The sequence below is a fragment of the Cavia porcellus genome, unplaced genomic scaffold (genome assembly GCF_034190915.1).
Source record: "Cavia porcellus strain 051 isolate PalLab524CR breed Dunkin Hartley unplaced genomic scaffold, mCavPor4.1 scaffold_28, whole genome shotgun sequence".
Classification (NCBI taxonomy): Eukaryota; Metazoa; Chordata; class Mammalia; order Rodentia; family Caviidae; genus Cavia; species Cavia porcellus.
This window is the reverse complement of record NW_026947511.1, coordinates 10,967,074-10,981,842: the sequence shown is the minus strand read 5'-3', so window position 1 is coordinate 10,981,842 and position 14,769 is coordinate 10,967,074. Positions and strand designations below refer to the sequence as shown.

Sequence of the window (14,769 nt, the reverse complement as noted above, 5' to 3'; positions counted from 1 at the left end):
AATTTATTGCACTGAGTTCCCATGTCAGGAAAACAGAATGAACACAAATAAACAACTGGATGCTACACTTCAAATATCTAGAAAAACAAGAGCAAGTCAAGCCCAAAGCCAAAAGAAGGGAGGAAATTTATAAAAATCAGAGCAGAAATTAATACAATAGATACTAAGAAAACAATCCAAAAAATCAATAAATCAAAGAGTTGGTTCTTTGAAAGAATAAATAAGATTGATAAGCCCCTAGCAAACCTTATTTTTAAAAGGAAAGAAACAGCTCAAATTAATGCAATAAGGAATGAAAAAGTTGAAATCACTACAGGCTCTGTGGAAATACAGAAGATCACCAACACCTATTTCAAAAACCTCTACTCTCATAGGTTTGATAACACAGAAGAAATAGACAGATTCCTAGAAACATGAAGTACCAAGGCTAGATCAAGAGGATGTAAAACTGCTGAATAACCCAATTTCTATTAATGAAATTGAAAATGAAATTAAGTCCTTACCTATAAAGAAGAGCCCAGGCCCAGACAGATTCACTGTAGAATTCTACAAGAAATATAAAGAAGACCTAATGCCGACACTCCTCAAACTATTCAATGAAATTGAAAGGGAAGTAATCCTTCCTAAGTCATTCCTGGAAGCAAATATTTCTCTAGTACCAAAACCTGGCAAAGATCCAACTAAAAAAGAGAATTACAGGCCAATCTCCCTAATGAACACAGATACAAAAATCCTCAATAAAATATTGGCAACTTGGATGCAGCAAATCATCAAGAAGATTATACACCACGAAGAAGTAGGATTCATCCCAGTCAGTGGTTCAACATACGCAAGTCAATAAATGTAATCCACCATATCAATAGCGCCAAAAGTAAGAATCACATCAACATCTCTATAGATGCAGAAAAATCTATTGATAATTTCCAACACTCATTCATGATAAGAACCTTACAGAAAATTGGAATAGATGGTCTTTACCTCAATATGATAAAGGCCATCTATGACAAACCAACAGCCAGCATCATATTAAGTGGCAAAAAACCGAAGGCCTTTACCTTAAAATCAGGTACAAGACAAGGATATCCCTTATCACCACTCCTATTTAACATAGTACTAGAAATACTAGCCAGAGCAATATGACAAGAGAGAGAAACAAAAGGGGTAAAGATAGGAAAAGAGGAAGTTAAATTATCATTATTTGCAGAGCACATGATACTCTACATAGAAGACTCCAAAAACTCCATTGAAAGTCTCCTAGGTATAATAAATAAATTTAAAAATGCAGCTGGATACAAAATCAATACTCAGAAATCAAGAACATTTCTATACAAAAACAACAAAATCAGTGAGAAATAATAGAAGCCACACCCTTCACACTTACTTCCAAAAAATGAAAGTTTTAGGAATTAATCTCATGAAAGAAGTAAAAGATCTATACAGGGAAAGTGATAATATCCTGAAAAAGAAATTGAAGAGGATCTCAAAAATGGAAAGACATCCCTTGCTCATGGATAGGAAGAATAAATATTGTGAAAATGGGCATTCTCCCAAAACTGTTATACAGATTCAATGCAATCCCAATGTAAATACCATCAACATACCTCATAGATCTAGAGATAATCAATCCTAAAATTCATCTGGAGCCATAAGAGACCTACAGTAAGGTAGCAAAGGCAATTGTAAGCAGCAAAGGGAGTGATCATAGGCATCTGATCTTGTGTGCTGCAGCAGACACTTTGATTGCAGCCTGTGGAAAACCCTGAACCAAAGGTATTCAGCTAAGCTGTACCTGAATTCCTGGTACATAGAAATTATAAGATAATAAAAGTTTTTGTTTTAGATTTCTAAATTTGAGATGATTTGTTATACAAAAATAGATAATGAATACAACTTGCAAATGGATTAATGACTTTGTAAGAAGTCTTGATAGGCCAAAATGATTCTAAGTAGGGTCTTCCCAGGATTCTGAGGGTTTTGAATTGAGGGAAGAGTCCAAAAACCATATTATTCCATAGAAGTGAATCAGAGTCACAGATATTAAGCACTTTGTATAACAACAGCTCATAGAGGTTAAGCAACTTATCTTCATACCCTTATGTGTGAAACCTACTATAAAGTAGGCTCAAGATCATATGTTTTACAGTGAATTCAAATACAGTTTATTTCCTAGTAAGAATCTGATGCCATAGAAACTGAAATGGAAAACTACATGGCATCTCTATGCGTGGTTGGAAATAGCAAAGTTGAAAAGCCAAAGGAATGAAAGAATCTTAGCAAGGTAGTAAATCTACTTTCTCATTTCTTTTTCTTATATTCCGCAAGTTTTCAAAAATAAATGTTAACACACTGTGGAAATGTGTGAGCATCAAAGAGGAGTCAAGTGAAGCAAAAGTATAGGTGCTGAGTATGAAGGCTGATGTGGTTCACTTGCTTTGGAATGCCTGCACTAAAAATGCATCTGTCTGACTTTACTCCAAAGATGATTTATTATCTCAAGCAGCTGAAACAAGCAAGAGTGCATCTCACTCAAGGCAAGCCTGAATCCAAGAGCTCAAATTATGTCACTGGAGTTTTTCCTTCATTTTTTAGCCCTTTTCTTTCTACTTTTATCTAGATTTTATTGCATTAATTGCATACTTTCCACATTTCCCTCTTCTGTTGTTTTACATGTGTGTGTGTATAAGTGGTTGCCTTTAAACATTCAAAACATAGTTAACAGAAATTCTTAAAGCAATAAACACAAGATCCTTAACTTAGTTTTACCACCATGCTCTCCCTACCTTCCCCCAGGCTCATGTTAATATGATATCCTCTGAAGTTTTTGTTTTATCTTGTTTTTAAACACATAATTTTAAAAATAGGCATTGAAGAGGGAAAAAAGCTTATTCATGAATGATTAAATTGAAATAAATGTCCCAAGAGCTAGAATGTTGAAGGAGAGAGAAAAGAGAAAGATTTTGCTTTCCTTCTCTTTTCTGTCTTCTAGAAAAATAGATAAGTTTCTGGAATGATGCAGAGGAGTTTCTGCAGTGCATGTTACCAATCTAGAAAACAGTTGTAACCAATTACATGCCTCTAGAGGAAAGTTAGGGAGTCATTCTCTTTCTCCCCTTCCTTCAAACCTTGACAAAAAATCCTAAGCAAACAAAAAGTAAGAACTGTTTTGTTATTCTCAAAAATTTATAGATAAACTATTTTGACAAGAACCACTAAGATGGAGCACAAAATATACAACAATCATGGTTCTGGGAGCTGCACATTTATAATCTGAAGCTAAAATAGTGACACAATATCAGTTAAAAGAAAGGTAAACCCAAGCTTTAACAATTGAATTCTGAGGTCAGCAATCAGGTAGTTTTACTTTGATTTTGGAAGACATGTAATTAGCTTTTCCCCTTAATAATTTTAAACTTTGTTTTTTTTGGTCTTTTTTCTTTTTACTGGTACGGTACCGGGGATCGAACTCACGATTGCCTGCTTGCTAAATCACCAGCTCCTCCTTAATAGTTTTAGTTTGCTACCAGAGTCTTACTGGGAGGGTTACGAGCCTGGAGTTTGTCACGTTCTGCTTGACTGGTGCTCAACATGAAATAAAAAACAAACATGTAGCAACTGGTTCTGATTAGGTGGGGTTAGCATTTAATCAGGCCCACTAATACAGAAATACCTGATTACAGACCACTTTTACAGAAATGAAATGTACTGTTGCTTTGATCATTTCATCATTGCTAATCACATTTCCCATTTCTCTTTGTACCTCTCCCACTAGTATTTCACTCTAGTAAAGTTTGGGTTTTTTAAGATTTTATTTGCTCCTTCTTTCTGAGAATATTTTGAAGTAATCATCTATAAATTAGAACATTATCTGAAAGTTTTGAAATACCAAAGTGAGAGATGAAAATCCATGGAAGTGTTTAGTTTGCTAGAAGTTTTTTAGCTGATAGCTGCGTGAGTATTATTAGTATAACTTTTATGGAAAATCCATTTTGCTAGCAATAAATTGGCAGTGTTAAGTGACAATCTTAACTATTGTTTTATCTTCCCTTCTAATGTTTTTGGTCCCTCCTAGTGTCACCCTGTGTTCTGTCAAAATATCATCTCAGAGAAAACAAACTTATCAAGAAGCAGGGAGCTTCTTCAGTATTTTAACCAAAGGCACTATCAGAATATGTTTGTTCACTGGAAAACCTGTTTTACAAGTGGACTCTTACTGTGTTTGCAGGAAATTTTAATGCCAAATGATTCAGCAAAAGTATTTTCTAATCCTACTGAAACTACAAATTAATTACCAATGATATTTTAAAATTACATCTTGATAGAGAATTTCTTGTACAGTAAAAATAATGGATATATGATAAATGTAATTATACTTTATTAAAGTGAGCACTATACTATCTATACATACCACTGATCTTATATGCCAATTTAGAATACGTCTTTCCAAAGGTTTATTTTAAAGCCTGTGAAAATCAAACATACTCACTATACAACTTTCTCCTAATATACAAAGCAAATCACCTCACTGAAACCAAGTTACTAACAAACCTCCCTACTGTACATGGTTAGCCAGTGTTAAAATTTTCCAGGTGATCTTAGAACTGACTCAAGCTTTCTGTGCACTTTGGGCTAGGGTTATGCTCTGGTTTGGCTCACAAACCTAAGATTTCTCTGGTGTTTGTTTGTTGGTTGGTTTTAGAACAGAATATATTTATTGAGAGAAAGAAAGCTTCTGTCTGAGAGAGACGGTAGGTGTCCCAAGTGGTTTGCCAAAGACTGTCTTTTCTAGGGACTTTTAGAGAGTAAAGTCACGAGGTGAGAGAGGTTCAAGATGAGGAAAACATGGGAACTCACAAGGATTTCTCTGGTTTTAAATAGAACCACCAGGCTTGCCCTGGCAGATTTGAATCAATCTGATTCAAATGGACCAGACACTGTGCTAAGGAACAGTCTCTGCCCCAAGTTCACTGTAACTTCTTACAATACCTTGCTTAAAATAGTCTTCTGGTTCTGGGCTGAGTTAATACTAGATAAAATCAAATATTCTTTCTCAATATTAGATAAAATCAAATATTCTTTCTCAATATTAGAAAAATATTCCAATTACCATTTAAATGGAATAGTCATTTAAAGTTTTGTCTCTCTAAAATATGTAAGGTCAGAGGAGCCACGTTATTTTTAAAAATATAAATAATTTATGAGATTGACATGGAAGTTCTAACAAATGATCATATATGGCACAGTATAAGGCATATAGTAAAAATATAATGAGAACTATTTGAATACTAGTTTAGTACCTTTTATTCATAAGAGGTCATATTCCATTAGCTATTGTATCACAAACTTAAGGAAATTAAGAGAATGATCATTTTTATTACTCTGGTCTACCAATTAACTAAACAGATCATCTGGTTTTATCTGGACTCCCTCAGATATTTGCAAACAGCTGTGCTACATGTTCAGGCAGCCTTTCTGACTTCAAGATGGGCTCTCTCCCAGTTGTAGGGCTCAGCAGGATAGTTGATCCAGGACATGACTAGAATGTGTCAGCTGTACTTCACATGGTCTCATCCTTTAGCGGATGAGTATGGACTTGCTCAAATAGCAATCTCAGGGTTCTGAGAGACAGACACAAAGCAGGTACAGCTGCTTGAGGCCCAAGCTTGGAACAGATATATATGTTTCTTTTTTTTTTCACTACATCTTATTATCCATAGCAAATCATCTGGCCAGCCTGCAGTTGAGAGTATAGGAAAAGAGACTTCACCCCTTTGTGGGAGGAACTATATGGTCACAATTGCAAAGGGAAGATTAGATAACTGAGGCCAATTTTGCAATCAAGCTACTGCTATTTCCTCAATTAACATGAGAGAAAATATGAAAGTAAGAGAGTTGGTTTATAAGCAGCTAAATAATGTTTTCTATGTCTGAGGCTTCATTTCCTTTAAATTTAGGTTTCAAGATACCTCATTTCTCTGAGCACCAGCACTCTGCTATTTAGTGTCCTATATCTACCTCTAATAAATCCTTCTTATGCCCCTTTTAAAAAATTTTAGACTGGCAAGTGCAAGGTCCTGAGTTCAATTCCCAGTACCAAAATAAAACAAAATTAAATTAAATTAAAAATTTTGGTTTCAAGTTTGTTCTTTGATTCTTTTGATGGCACACAGTAGAAATTGTGATTATCAGGTATACATATATGTGTGTTTTATATAGGCTTATTTTGTGAGATTATATACATTACCATATAAATATGAAAGAATGGATGGATAAATAGGCAGATAGATAGATAGATAGATAGATAGATAGATAGATAGATAGATAGATAGATTTGAATAGCTCACAGAATCTAAGGATGGTCTTTAGCAATGACAGGAACTTTGGGGTAACTAGACTAAACAGTAAGAGCTAACAGCCCATTCAGGGCACTGCTACTGGGATTCAAATTTCCTGGAGAGAGAGAGTCCAACTGACCCCTGAGTTAGTACCCAAACTTTGGCAAAGTGAGGACCAGGCTATTTGATTCTAAAGTTTCACCAAGCCTACATGAAAAGAGGTGGAATGATTCTTCAAAGTAAAATGGAATACACTACCAGATGGAATTTGAGCATGTAAATACAATGATATTCTCTACAAAATTTAAACAGTTCAGTCTTAGAACATAAATTCTGGCTGCTGATGACTTTACCCATAAGACAGTTATTGTCATTGACTAGTAAACTCCAAAAATAGTGATCCCAGAGGCTGAGTAAAGTCCTCGAAGACGCTAGCATTCCCTTCCTTTCCACTCAGCTATCCACAGTATGACAGCAGTGTCTCCCCTGTATGGCAATGGGATGGCTGCTACAACTCCACCATTCTGACAGGTTAGCATCTCTAACAGAGAAGAGAGAGGAGGAAGCAAAAAAGCTTTTGCTCTGCTTGCTTCTTCCTGCCCAACATCCTTTAATACACTTTCTGTTATGTCTCACTGATGAGGTTATGATCATTTTAAACCGAACACTGTAGAAAGGGAATGAGATTGCCATAATAAGCTCAGATCGATTTTAATGCAATTGCCCGGGGCTGGGGATTTAGCTCAGCGGCATAAGCGCCTGCCTTGCAAGCAGGCAGTCGTGAGTTCAATCCCTGGTACCGATAAAAACGAAAAAGACAAAAAAAAAAAAAAAAAAAAAAAAAAAACCAGATTGCAATCGCCCATGTTGGAAAAATTACCCTCCATGTCTGATGCTTCATAGTGCCTCAATTCTCATTTGTCTGGGTCCTGTCTCTCATCTCAGCCCTGCTGGGGTCAGAGCAAGCTTCCTGGGGCATGAAAACTGTGTAATTTCACAGAACCTTTCTATTAGAAGAAGTCTCAATTTGTAGTTGCTCTGCTAGTGCCACCTTAAAACTCTTAATTTTTAAACAAAGAACCTTGCCTTTTCATTTTGAATGGTGCCCTGTAAATTATCTAGGTGCTGCTAGCCAGCTCACTTCCACCTTGAAGTCTTTTGCTTCAAATACACACTGTTGCTTTCTCTCCTGGATTTCCCTAAACCTGCAGGCACCATTGATTGCTCAATCAGTTGGTGACTTGGACAGTTTGGAAGAGAAATTTTGACCAGTGCAGGATAGAACCAAGGGAAAAATGTTCCTATGTGTCTTCATGGGCAGTCTGCACAGTTCTTAAAAAGTCTGAGGAATTTAGCTTCATAGCCCTCAGCACTAACCTTTGTAACAAATCTATCTGGTAGCTTTCCTTCCTTCTTTGTCTGCCGCTTGCAGAATCACCTACATACTAGTCTTATCTCTGACTCTGCCTTCAGGGAAATACAAGCTCTAACACAATTAAGGTTTCTTTCTAAAAAGAAAGATCAGTGGCTGTTTGCCCACTGGTTAAGCAACATCAACAGTGCGAGCCAAAGTATGCATGGGATATAGAGGGGTCACTCCGCATCCTGAATTCCTTGACTTCCAAAACAGACATCCATGAATTGTTGAGTAATTACAGGGTGCCAGATGCCATTAATTATCAGATATGTTGTCTTAATTTAGCTGTACAACAGTCATTTGCAGTATGCATCTTTTCTCTGTTTTACCAACAGAGTACCAAGGATCGGATAAGTTGAATGACTTCCCCAGGGCCAGTAAGCAGAAAACCTAGATTTTAATACAAATGATCCACACATTTTTCCTACAATATTACCCTGCTGAAAGAAAGGATACTTGATCCATTGGTCAACTGGCTGGCACTGTAGGGAGGTAGTGCAGCCTGGCTGTGAGCCTTGCGGCTGCTAATAAAATACAAAGCTTTTCCTGAAGGATAGCCAGTGGGCAGATGTGCTAGCAGAAAAGAGGCTTTCTTGTCTGCTTCTGGGCCTCATAGAAAAGTATTCACAGCAGGGTTTCAGGAGCAAAAAGTTGTGGCCAGCACATTGCTCACACATTTTCTTTAAACCAATAACAACCTAGCAACAGTATTTTCCAAGCCTCACTAGACAGATTACTCTATTTTGCTTTGTCACTTTCAAGGGAGTATCCTGCAGAACTCTTCACAGACTCAGTGCTGTGGAGCAAATAACATTTACAGAGTGTTCTGGGTAATGAGGTCAGACAAACATTTCAAGAGACAGATTACAGACTACAGGGACACCACTGTCTCTTTTCCAGGACAAGCTGGAAAAGAAATTGGACCCTGGTCCAGACGACGTCTAGGATTAACTGGATTGGTAAATGGTGCCAGTGCCTGCAGTCAGCAACATTAGTGAAAAAAAGACATTAGTGAAAAAAGAACTGTAACATTATTATTTTGAAAGGATATGTTCTTAGTATGTGGTAAGTAAGGTGTGAAGCTCTTCTGTGGAAAAACAGAATGGAAACTTTCTTTGTACTAAATTGTCACCACATGATGAAGAATTGATTTAAAATTAATAAATTACGTATATAACCTCAGACATTTTTCCAGAGATTGATTTTTGTTTTATTCATATACACCAATTATCTTAGTATTTGTAAGATAAAATATGTTGTGTAATTATCCCTTGTTGATTTCCATTTCCTTGGAATTTTTTCCCTATTATCTAAAAAGATATCAAACAGTTCTCTCAAACTTTTTGGCTGTGTCCCTCATCAATAGAAAGTCTTTTGCATAAATCTCAGATATGTATTTATAAATTTAGAAATTATATCTCTGTACTATTGCATGATAGAATTAAAATTTAAAGGGTAAGATAAAGATTAGACTGTTTTACCTGAGCACAGTGACACATGTCTATAACTCTACTACTTGGAAGCTAAGTCAGGAAGTTGACAGTTCAAGCCCAACCTAAGCAATTTAGCAAAATCCTGTCTCAAAAAAAAAAAAAAGGCTGGAGATGTAGCTTGTAGTAGAATGCCTTGATTTTAATCCCAGATCCCTCTTTACGAACAGACATGCGAAAAAGACTAAACTATCTTATATTAGGGACAGTATTAAAAACCACTGCTTTTGCTAATGAAAGCAATGCAATGAAATATGCTTTTTATTTAAAAAATTAATCCATCATTCTGTGATATTTTGACTCAAAATTTTGAACTAGTACAGCTTATTACAATACTGATTTTAAATACTTTAAATTATGTTTTTATTTAAGTGGTTTTTACTATATTTACAAAGTTGTACAAACACTATGATTAATTTTAGTATATTTTCATCCTCCCCATACTATTAGCAGTCGCTATCCATTCCCACTAGCAGTCACTGGCCCCAGCAACCACTAAGCAATTCTATTTTCTGTCTCAATGAGTTTGCCTATTGTATCATTGCATAAATGGAATGACACAATATGGAGTTTTCATGTCTGTATTTTTTGATTTAACATTTTTTTTTTTTGTCTTTTTTGAGACGGGGTCACTCTATGCAGTTCAGGCTGGCCTTGAGCTCACTTTGTAGCCCAGGCTGGTCTCGAACTCGCAACGATCCTCCCACCTGAGCCTCCTGAGTTCTGGGATTACAGGCGTGAGCCACCATGCCTGGATGATTTAACATATTTTAAAGGTTTATCATGTTGTAGTGTGTATGCATACTTCATTCCTTTTTATGGCCAAGCAATATTCTATTGAATGAGTATACCACGTGGTTTTTTTTGTTTTGTTTTGTCTTCATGAGTTAATAGACATTTGGATAGTCTGCACTTTTGGACTATTATGAATAACGCTGCTGTGAACATTAGTGCACATTTTTTGTGTGGATATTTGTTTTCATTTCTCTGGGATATAAGCCTAAAGGTAGAATGGCTGGGGGGTATGTTAACTCTGTTTTAACCATTCAAGACATTTTAAGGTGGCTATAATATTTTGTGTTTCCACAGCAGTGCATAAGAGTTCCAATTTTTTCATAACTTTGTCAGCACTTAATATCCATTCTTTTTAAAGAGCTGTCTCAGGGAATGTGAGCAGTATCTCACTGTGTTTTGATTTTCATGGCCCTAATCACTGGTGATGTTGAGCACCTTTTTATATGCCTAAGCATCTATTCTTTGGAGAAATGTCTATTCAAAGTTTGGGTCCTGTTTTTTGTTATTTGTCTTTCTTATGATTAACGAGAATTCCTTATGTTATAGGTACTAGATTTTGTCAGTATGTGATTCACAGGTTGTTTTCCTATTCTTCAGGTTATCTTTTCACATTCTCAGTAATAATCTTTGAAGCACAAAAGTCTCTGTTTTGATAAAAAAACCACTTTATTATTTTTCTTAGATTGCTTGTGTTTTGGTGTCATCTATGAAAAACTAAAGGTCACAAAGATTTACATGTATAGTTTCTTCTAAGAGTTTTATAGTTTTGGCTCTGACATTTAGATCCTTGATTCACCTTGAGTTAATTTTTATATATAATTTCTTTCTTAAAGTGTGAATAACCAGTTGTTTCAGAATATTTGTTAAAAACACCGTTCTTGCTCTCACTGAATTGTTATGGTGCCTTTATTAAAAATCACCACGAAAGTTTGAGTTTATTTTTGGACTTTGAATTCCATCCCATTGATCTCTATGTATTAATAAAAGTTTTTTAATGTTAGGTTTTTAGTGTAGGTTGTAGTTTAAAAAATAACAAAAATCATAGATCAAACACAAAATATTGCATCACTGTCTAGCTTTACAAATAATTTTTTTACCACAGTCAACATTACAGCCAAAGACACTGACGTCTTGATTTCCCATTACAGCAATGTTCAGAGGTGGGGCCTAGATAAGTGAGTGTTAGACCATGAGGCCATCAATGACTTCACAGCTGAATGGGCTATTAAAAAGTAGGGCCTTGATCTTAAAAGGAATAGAATCTGGAGTAACTGGAAAGATGGCAGATAGAAAGCAGCAGGATACAGAGACTCCCTGAGATAGTCAACTTAGAATTCAACATAATACAGCATGGGGAGTCACAAACAGAGGGAAATGAATTCTCTCATTGCAAGAAGAAACTAAGGTGAGAAGAACCAGTCAAACATACAGTCCCGGTGCTACTACTGGAACAGCTAAAGGTTCAGTGCTTCCATTGCAATGCCTGAACTTGCACAGCAAGTGACTTACCGAGCCATCTGAAATCCTGCTGCTTCAAATCACTGGAAAAACAGTCACACTGAGATTGGGGGGCAGCAAACTGATCGGAGAGCTGAGCTTGTAGGGAACCTGCATCGACCTGTGGTGAGTGATGGGAATAAAACCATTCCACAGAGGAAGGGGCTCCAACGGACAACATTCTGGGACTGGGCAGGACTGCAAGAACAAGGGGCAGCAGTGACTTCAGTCAGTTGTTCCCTTCCCAAGCAGGATTGATGGAGTGAGCTTGACCTGGGTCATGCGACCTAGCAGAGACTGAATAGGCTATCCGAAATCAATTCCCTATAGCAACATCACACACTAATGCAGTGAAAGCCTCAGCAGGTTGACTGATCTGGAGGGGAGGGACCAGCATATGCTGCCCCTGTTTGCAACCCACTAGCACACTGCATTAGGAAGGGTCACCTAGCCAGCGTGCTTCAGAAGAATTGTAACCAACAAAGAAAGAAACTGGGACCTCCTGGAAGAAATAAAAAAGATGGGAAGAGGAAGCAACAAGAAAAAGTCCCCAGGTCCGAACCCTGAGACAGGTAAATACAAAAGAGAACGAGAACATCAAACATGCAATCAGACACGGCACCAGTGGACCTACAGAGATATCTCCAGGACCTCATAGATAAGTTCAAAAGTGAAATACTTAGCCAAGTAAAGCAAAATATAAGAAGATTAATAAAAGAGATGCTAAGTACCCATCAAGAAGACACAGATGGAAGAATGGAAGAACTCAAACAAAGGGGAGAACCATTTGATGAAGAATATAAAGAAAATATAGAATTCATGAAGCAGATTCAAAGAGATTACCAGGAAATTAAAAGCTGTATGGAAAGCTAGCAAAACTGCTTGAAAGAAACTAAGGATAGATTATCCAAACTGGAGGACAGGTTTGCAATGTGGGATTATGAAAGGAAGAACTTTTTAAAAATAACAAGGAAACAAGCAGAAACAATACAAAGGCGAGAAGATGACAAGAGGATCTATAACTTGAGAATAAAGAATGTGACTGAAGAACCAGGGGTACAAACAAAGGAACTACAAAGGCTATTCACAACAATAATTTAGGAAAACTTCCCAAACATAGGAAAAGGAAATGATATTCTGATGTATGAGGCATACAGAACTCCAGCCACCTACAACCAAAGCAGAGCCACACCTAGGCATATAATAATCAAGATCCCAGAATTCAATATAAGAACAGAATATTAAAAGCTGTTAGAGACAAGAAACAGATAACCTATAAAGGAAGGCCCATCAAAATTACGGCAGACTTCTCAACACAAACCATCAAGTCAAGAAGAGGCTGGAGCAAAATATTCCAAGCCCTGAAAGAAAATAACCTCCAGCCAAGATTGATATACCCTGAAAATCTGTTTCTAAAAATTAATAGAGAAACAAGATGTTTCCAAGACAAAGTAGAACATGGGAAATTTGCAACCACCTATCTAACTCTATAGAGAATACTGCAGGGCATTCTAGAGAGAGAGAAAAGTACTAGGATTCCAGGAACAGTGGCAGAGAGGCCTCAATGAATGGAGCAGAAAGTAGAATGAAGAAGACAAGCAGACAACTAATGGCAAAAAAAGGAGCATAACAGAAATGAAGCAGAGAAGGCTGGTTATAATCTTTAATATAGATGGCTTTGATACACTAAATAAAAAAAAAGAACCACACGTGGAGTAGATCAGGAGGTAAGGTCCACTGATAATGTTCTTTATAGGAAATATAGTTAACATGAAAAAGAGTACATGGACTGAAAATCAAATATGAGAAAACAATGCTCTATACAGAGAACCAGAGAGTAATAGGGGCAACTAGACCAGTATTTGTGGATAGGTTAGAAAGACAGGCTTTAATAGTTAAAGGAAATCAATTAGAGATCAAGTACAAGAGAGAAAAGGTTTGGAACCACTTAGGTAAATAGCAGGTTGCCCCCCCCCCTTTAAAACCAAAGGTCTTGGTGAGACCCCAAAATTCACAGTGTACCCTGGGAAAGAGGAGGAGAAGTTTAATTTGGTTCATGGTTCTAGAATTTCAGTCCATTGTTGGCTGACTCCAAGGCAGAAACATCATGGTAGAAACCTATGGTGTAAGAAAATTGCTCACTTCATGGTAGCCAAGAAGCAGAGAGCAACAAAGCCATGGCAAAGAGATATTGTTAATAGTATATCAGGATTTAAAACCCACATTATTTGCACCACTATGCTTAGATAGATTTTATTCTTTCCCAGTTTGTCTACTTGCATTAGATTTGAAGGCAGACAGCTATCCCAAAAACATCAGGATATAGCACAGTAATCATCTTTAATTTCCTATTAACTTAATCTGGAGCTCTGTATGACTTCTCTTAGTTAAATCTGGTTTGTTTGATTGCTGTTTGGTATCGACAAATTTTATTCAAAACCGATATGATTGATAGTGTCAAGTCTGAGAGTACAGGCAACTATACTGAAGATGATAAGACTTACTAAAATATACATTCTGGTTTGATTATTGCTGGTTTTTGACGTTTTATACTATATACAAAGTTGTGTTTTTATTACTATTGTTATGTAGTGATATATTCAGTTATACTATGTCTGATAATATAGCCAATTCTATTGAACATAACAAGAGACAACACAGGAACTATGGTAGAACTCCTTGAACAATGGTCTTATATGTCTTTTTTGTTTCATGTGTTTCTCACTCTTATATAGAAAGGATAGAAATACATGATAAGAGTCATGCATGTGTAGAACCTATGAACAGTTTATGAGAACTGATCTTATGACACATGATGAAATGAACAGATACGTTGAAGAAAAAGAGACACTAAAGTACCCAGAGCTGATCTTGAAGTGTCATAATGTGCCACCCAGCAATAGTATTATTCTTCGTTCAGAGTGATATTAGCCTGCTTGGGTTTGTTCAGTCTCAACATAATTGAAGATATGGGTAACTGCATGTATGTTTAAGTGTATAGGATTGGTAACCATATTTCTAAGTTTCTATTGGATAGTTGAACAGAACTGGTTGCAATCTCACTGTTTGAATCCCCACTTTATATGCTTCATGTTAGTATCTTGAATAACTATTTGTAAGAGGACAATCTGTAATCAGAAACTAGTGATTTCTTACTTTGAAAGTATGTATTATTTCTACTCATTTTCTGTTTTGTTTAGTCTTTCTTAAATAAAAATTTTAAAAAAGTATGGCCTAA

At 36.3% G+C, this 14,769-nt stretch overlaps 1 protein-coding gene across 2 annotated transcripts in view; it reads left to right on the top strand.

Moving 5' to 3' along the window:
- The window catches only part of Minpp1 (multiple inositol-polyphosphate phosphatase 1), a 136,315-nt gene that overhangs the window by 96,262 nt on the left and 25,284 nt on the right, over positions 1 to 14,769 (top strand). The window contains exon 5 of one of the 2 annotated variants that reach the window (XM_063239499.1): positions 8,650 to 9,365. The exons of the other annotated variant lie outside the window; for it this stretch is intronic. Coding sequence (XP_063095569.1) covers positions 8,650 to 8,761 — 112 coding nt within the window. The 3' untranslated portion in view covers positions 8,762 to 9,365. Of the gene's footprint in view, positions 1 to 8,649; positions 9,366 to 14,769 lie in introns of those variants that run through there. 2 annotated transcript variants of the gene reach the window in all.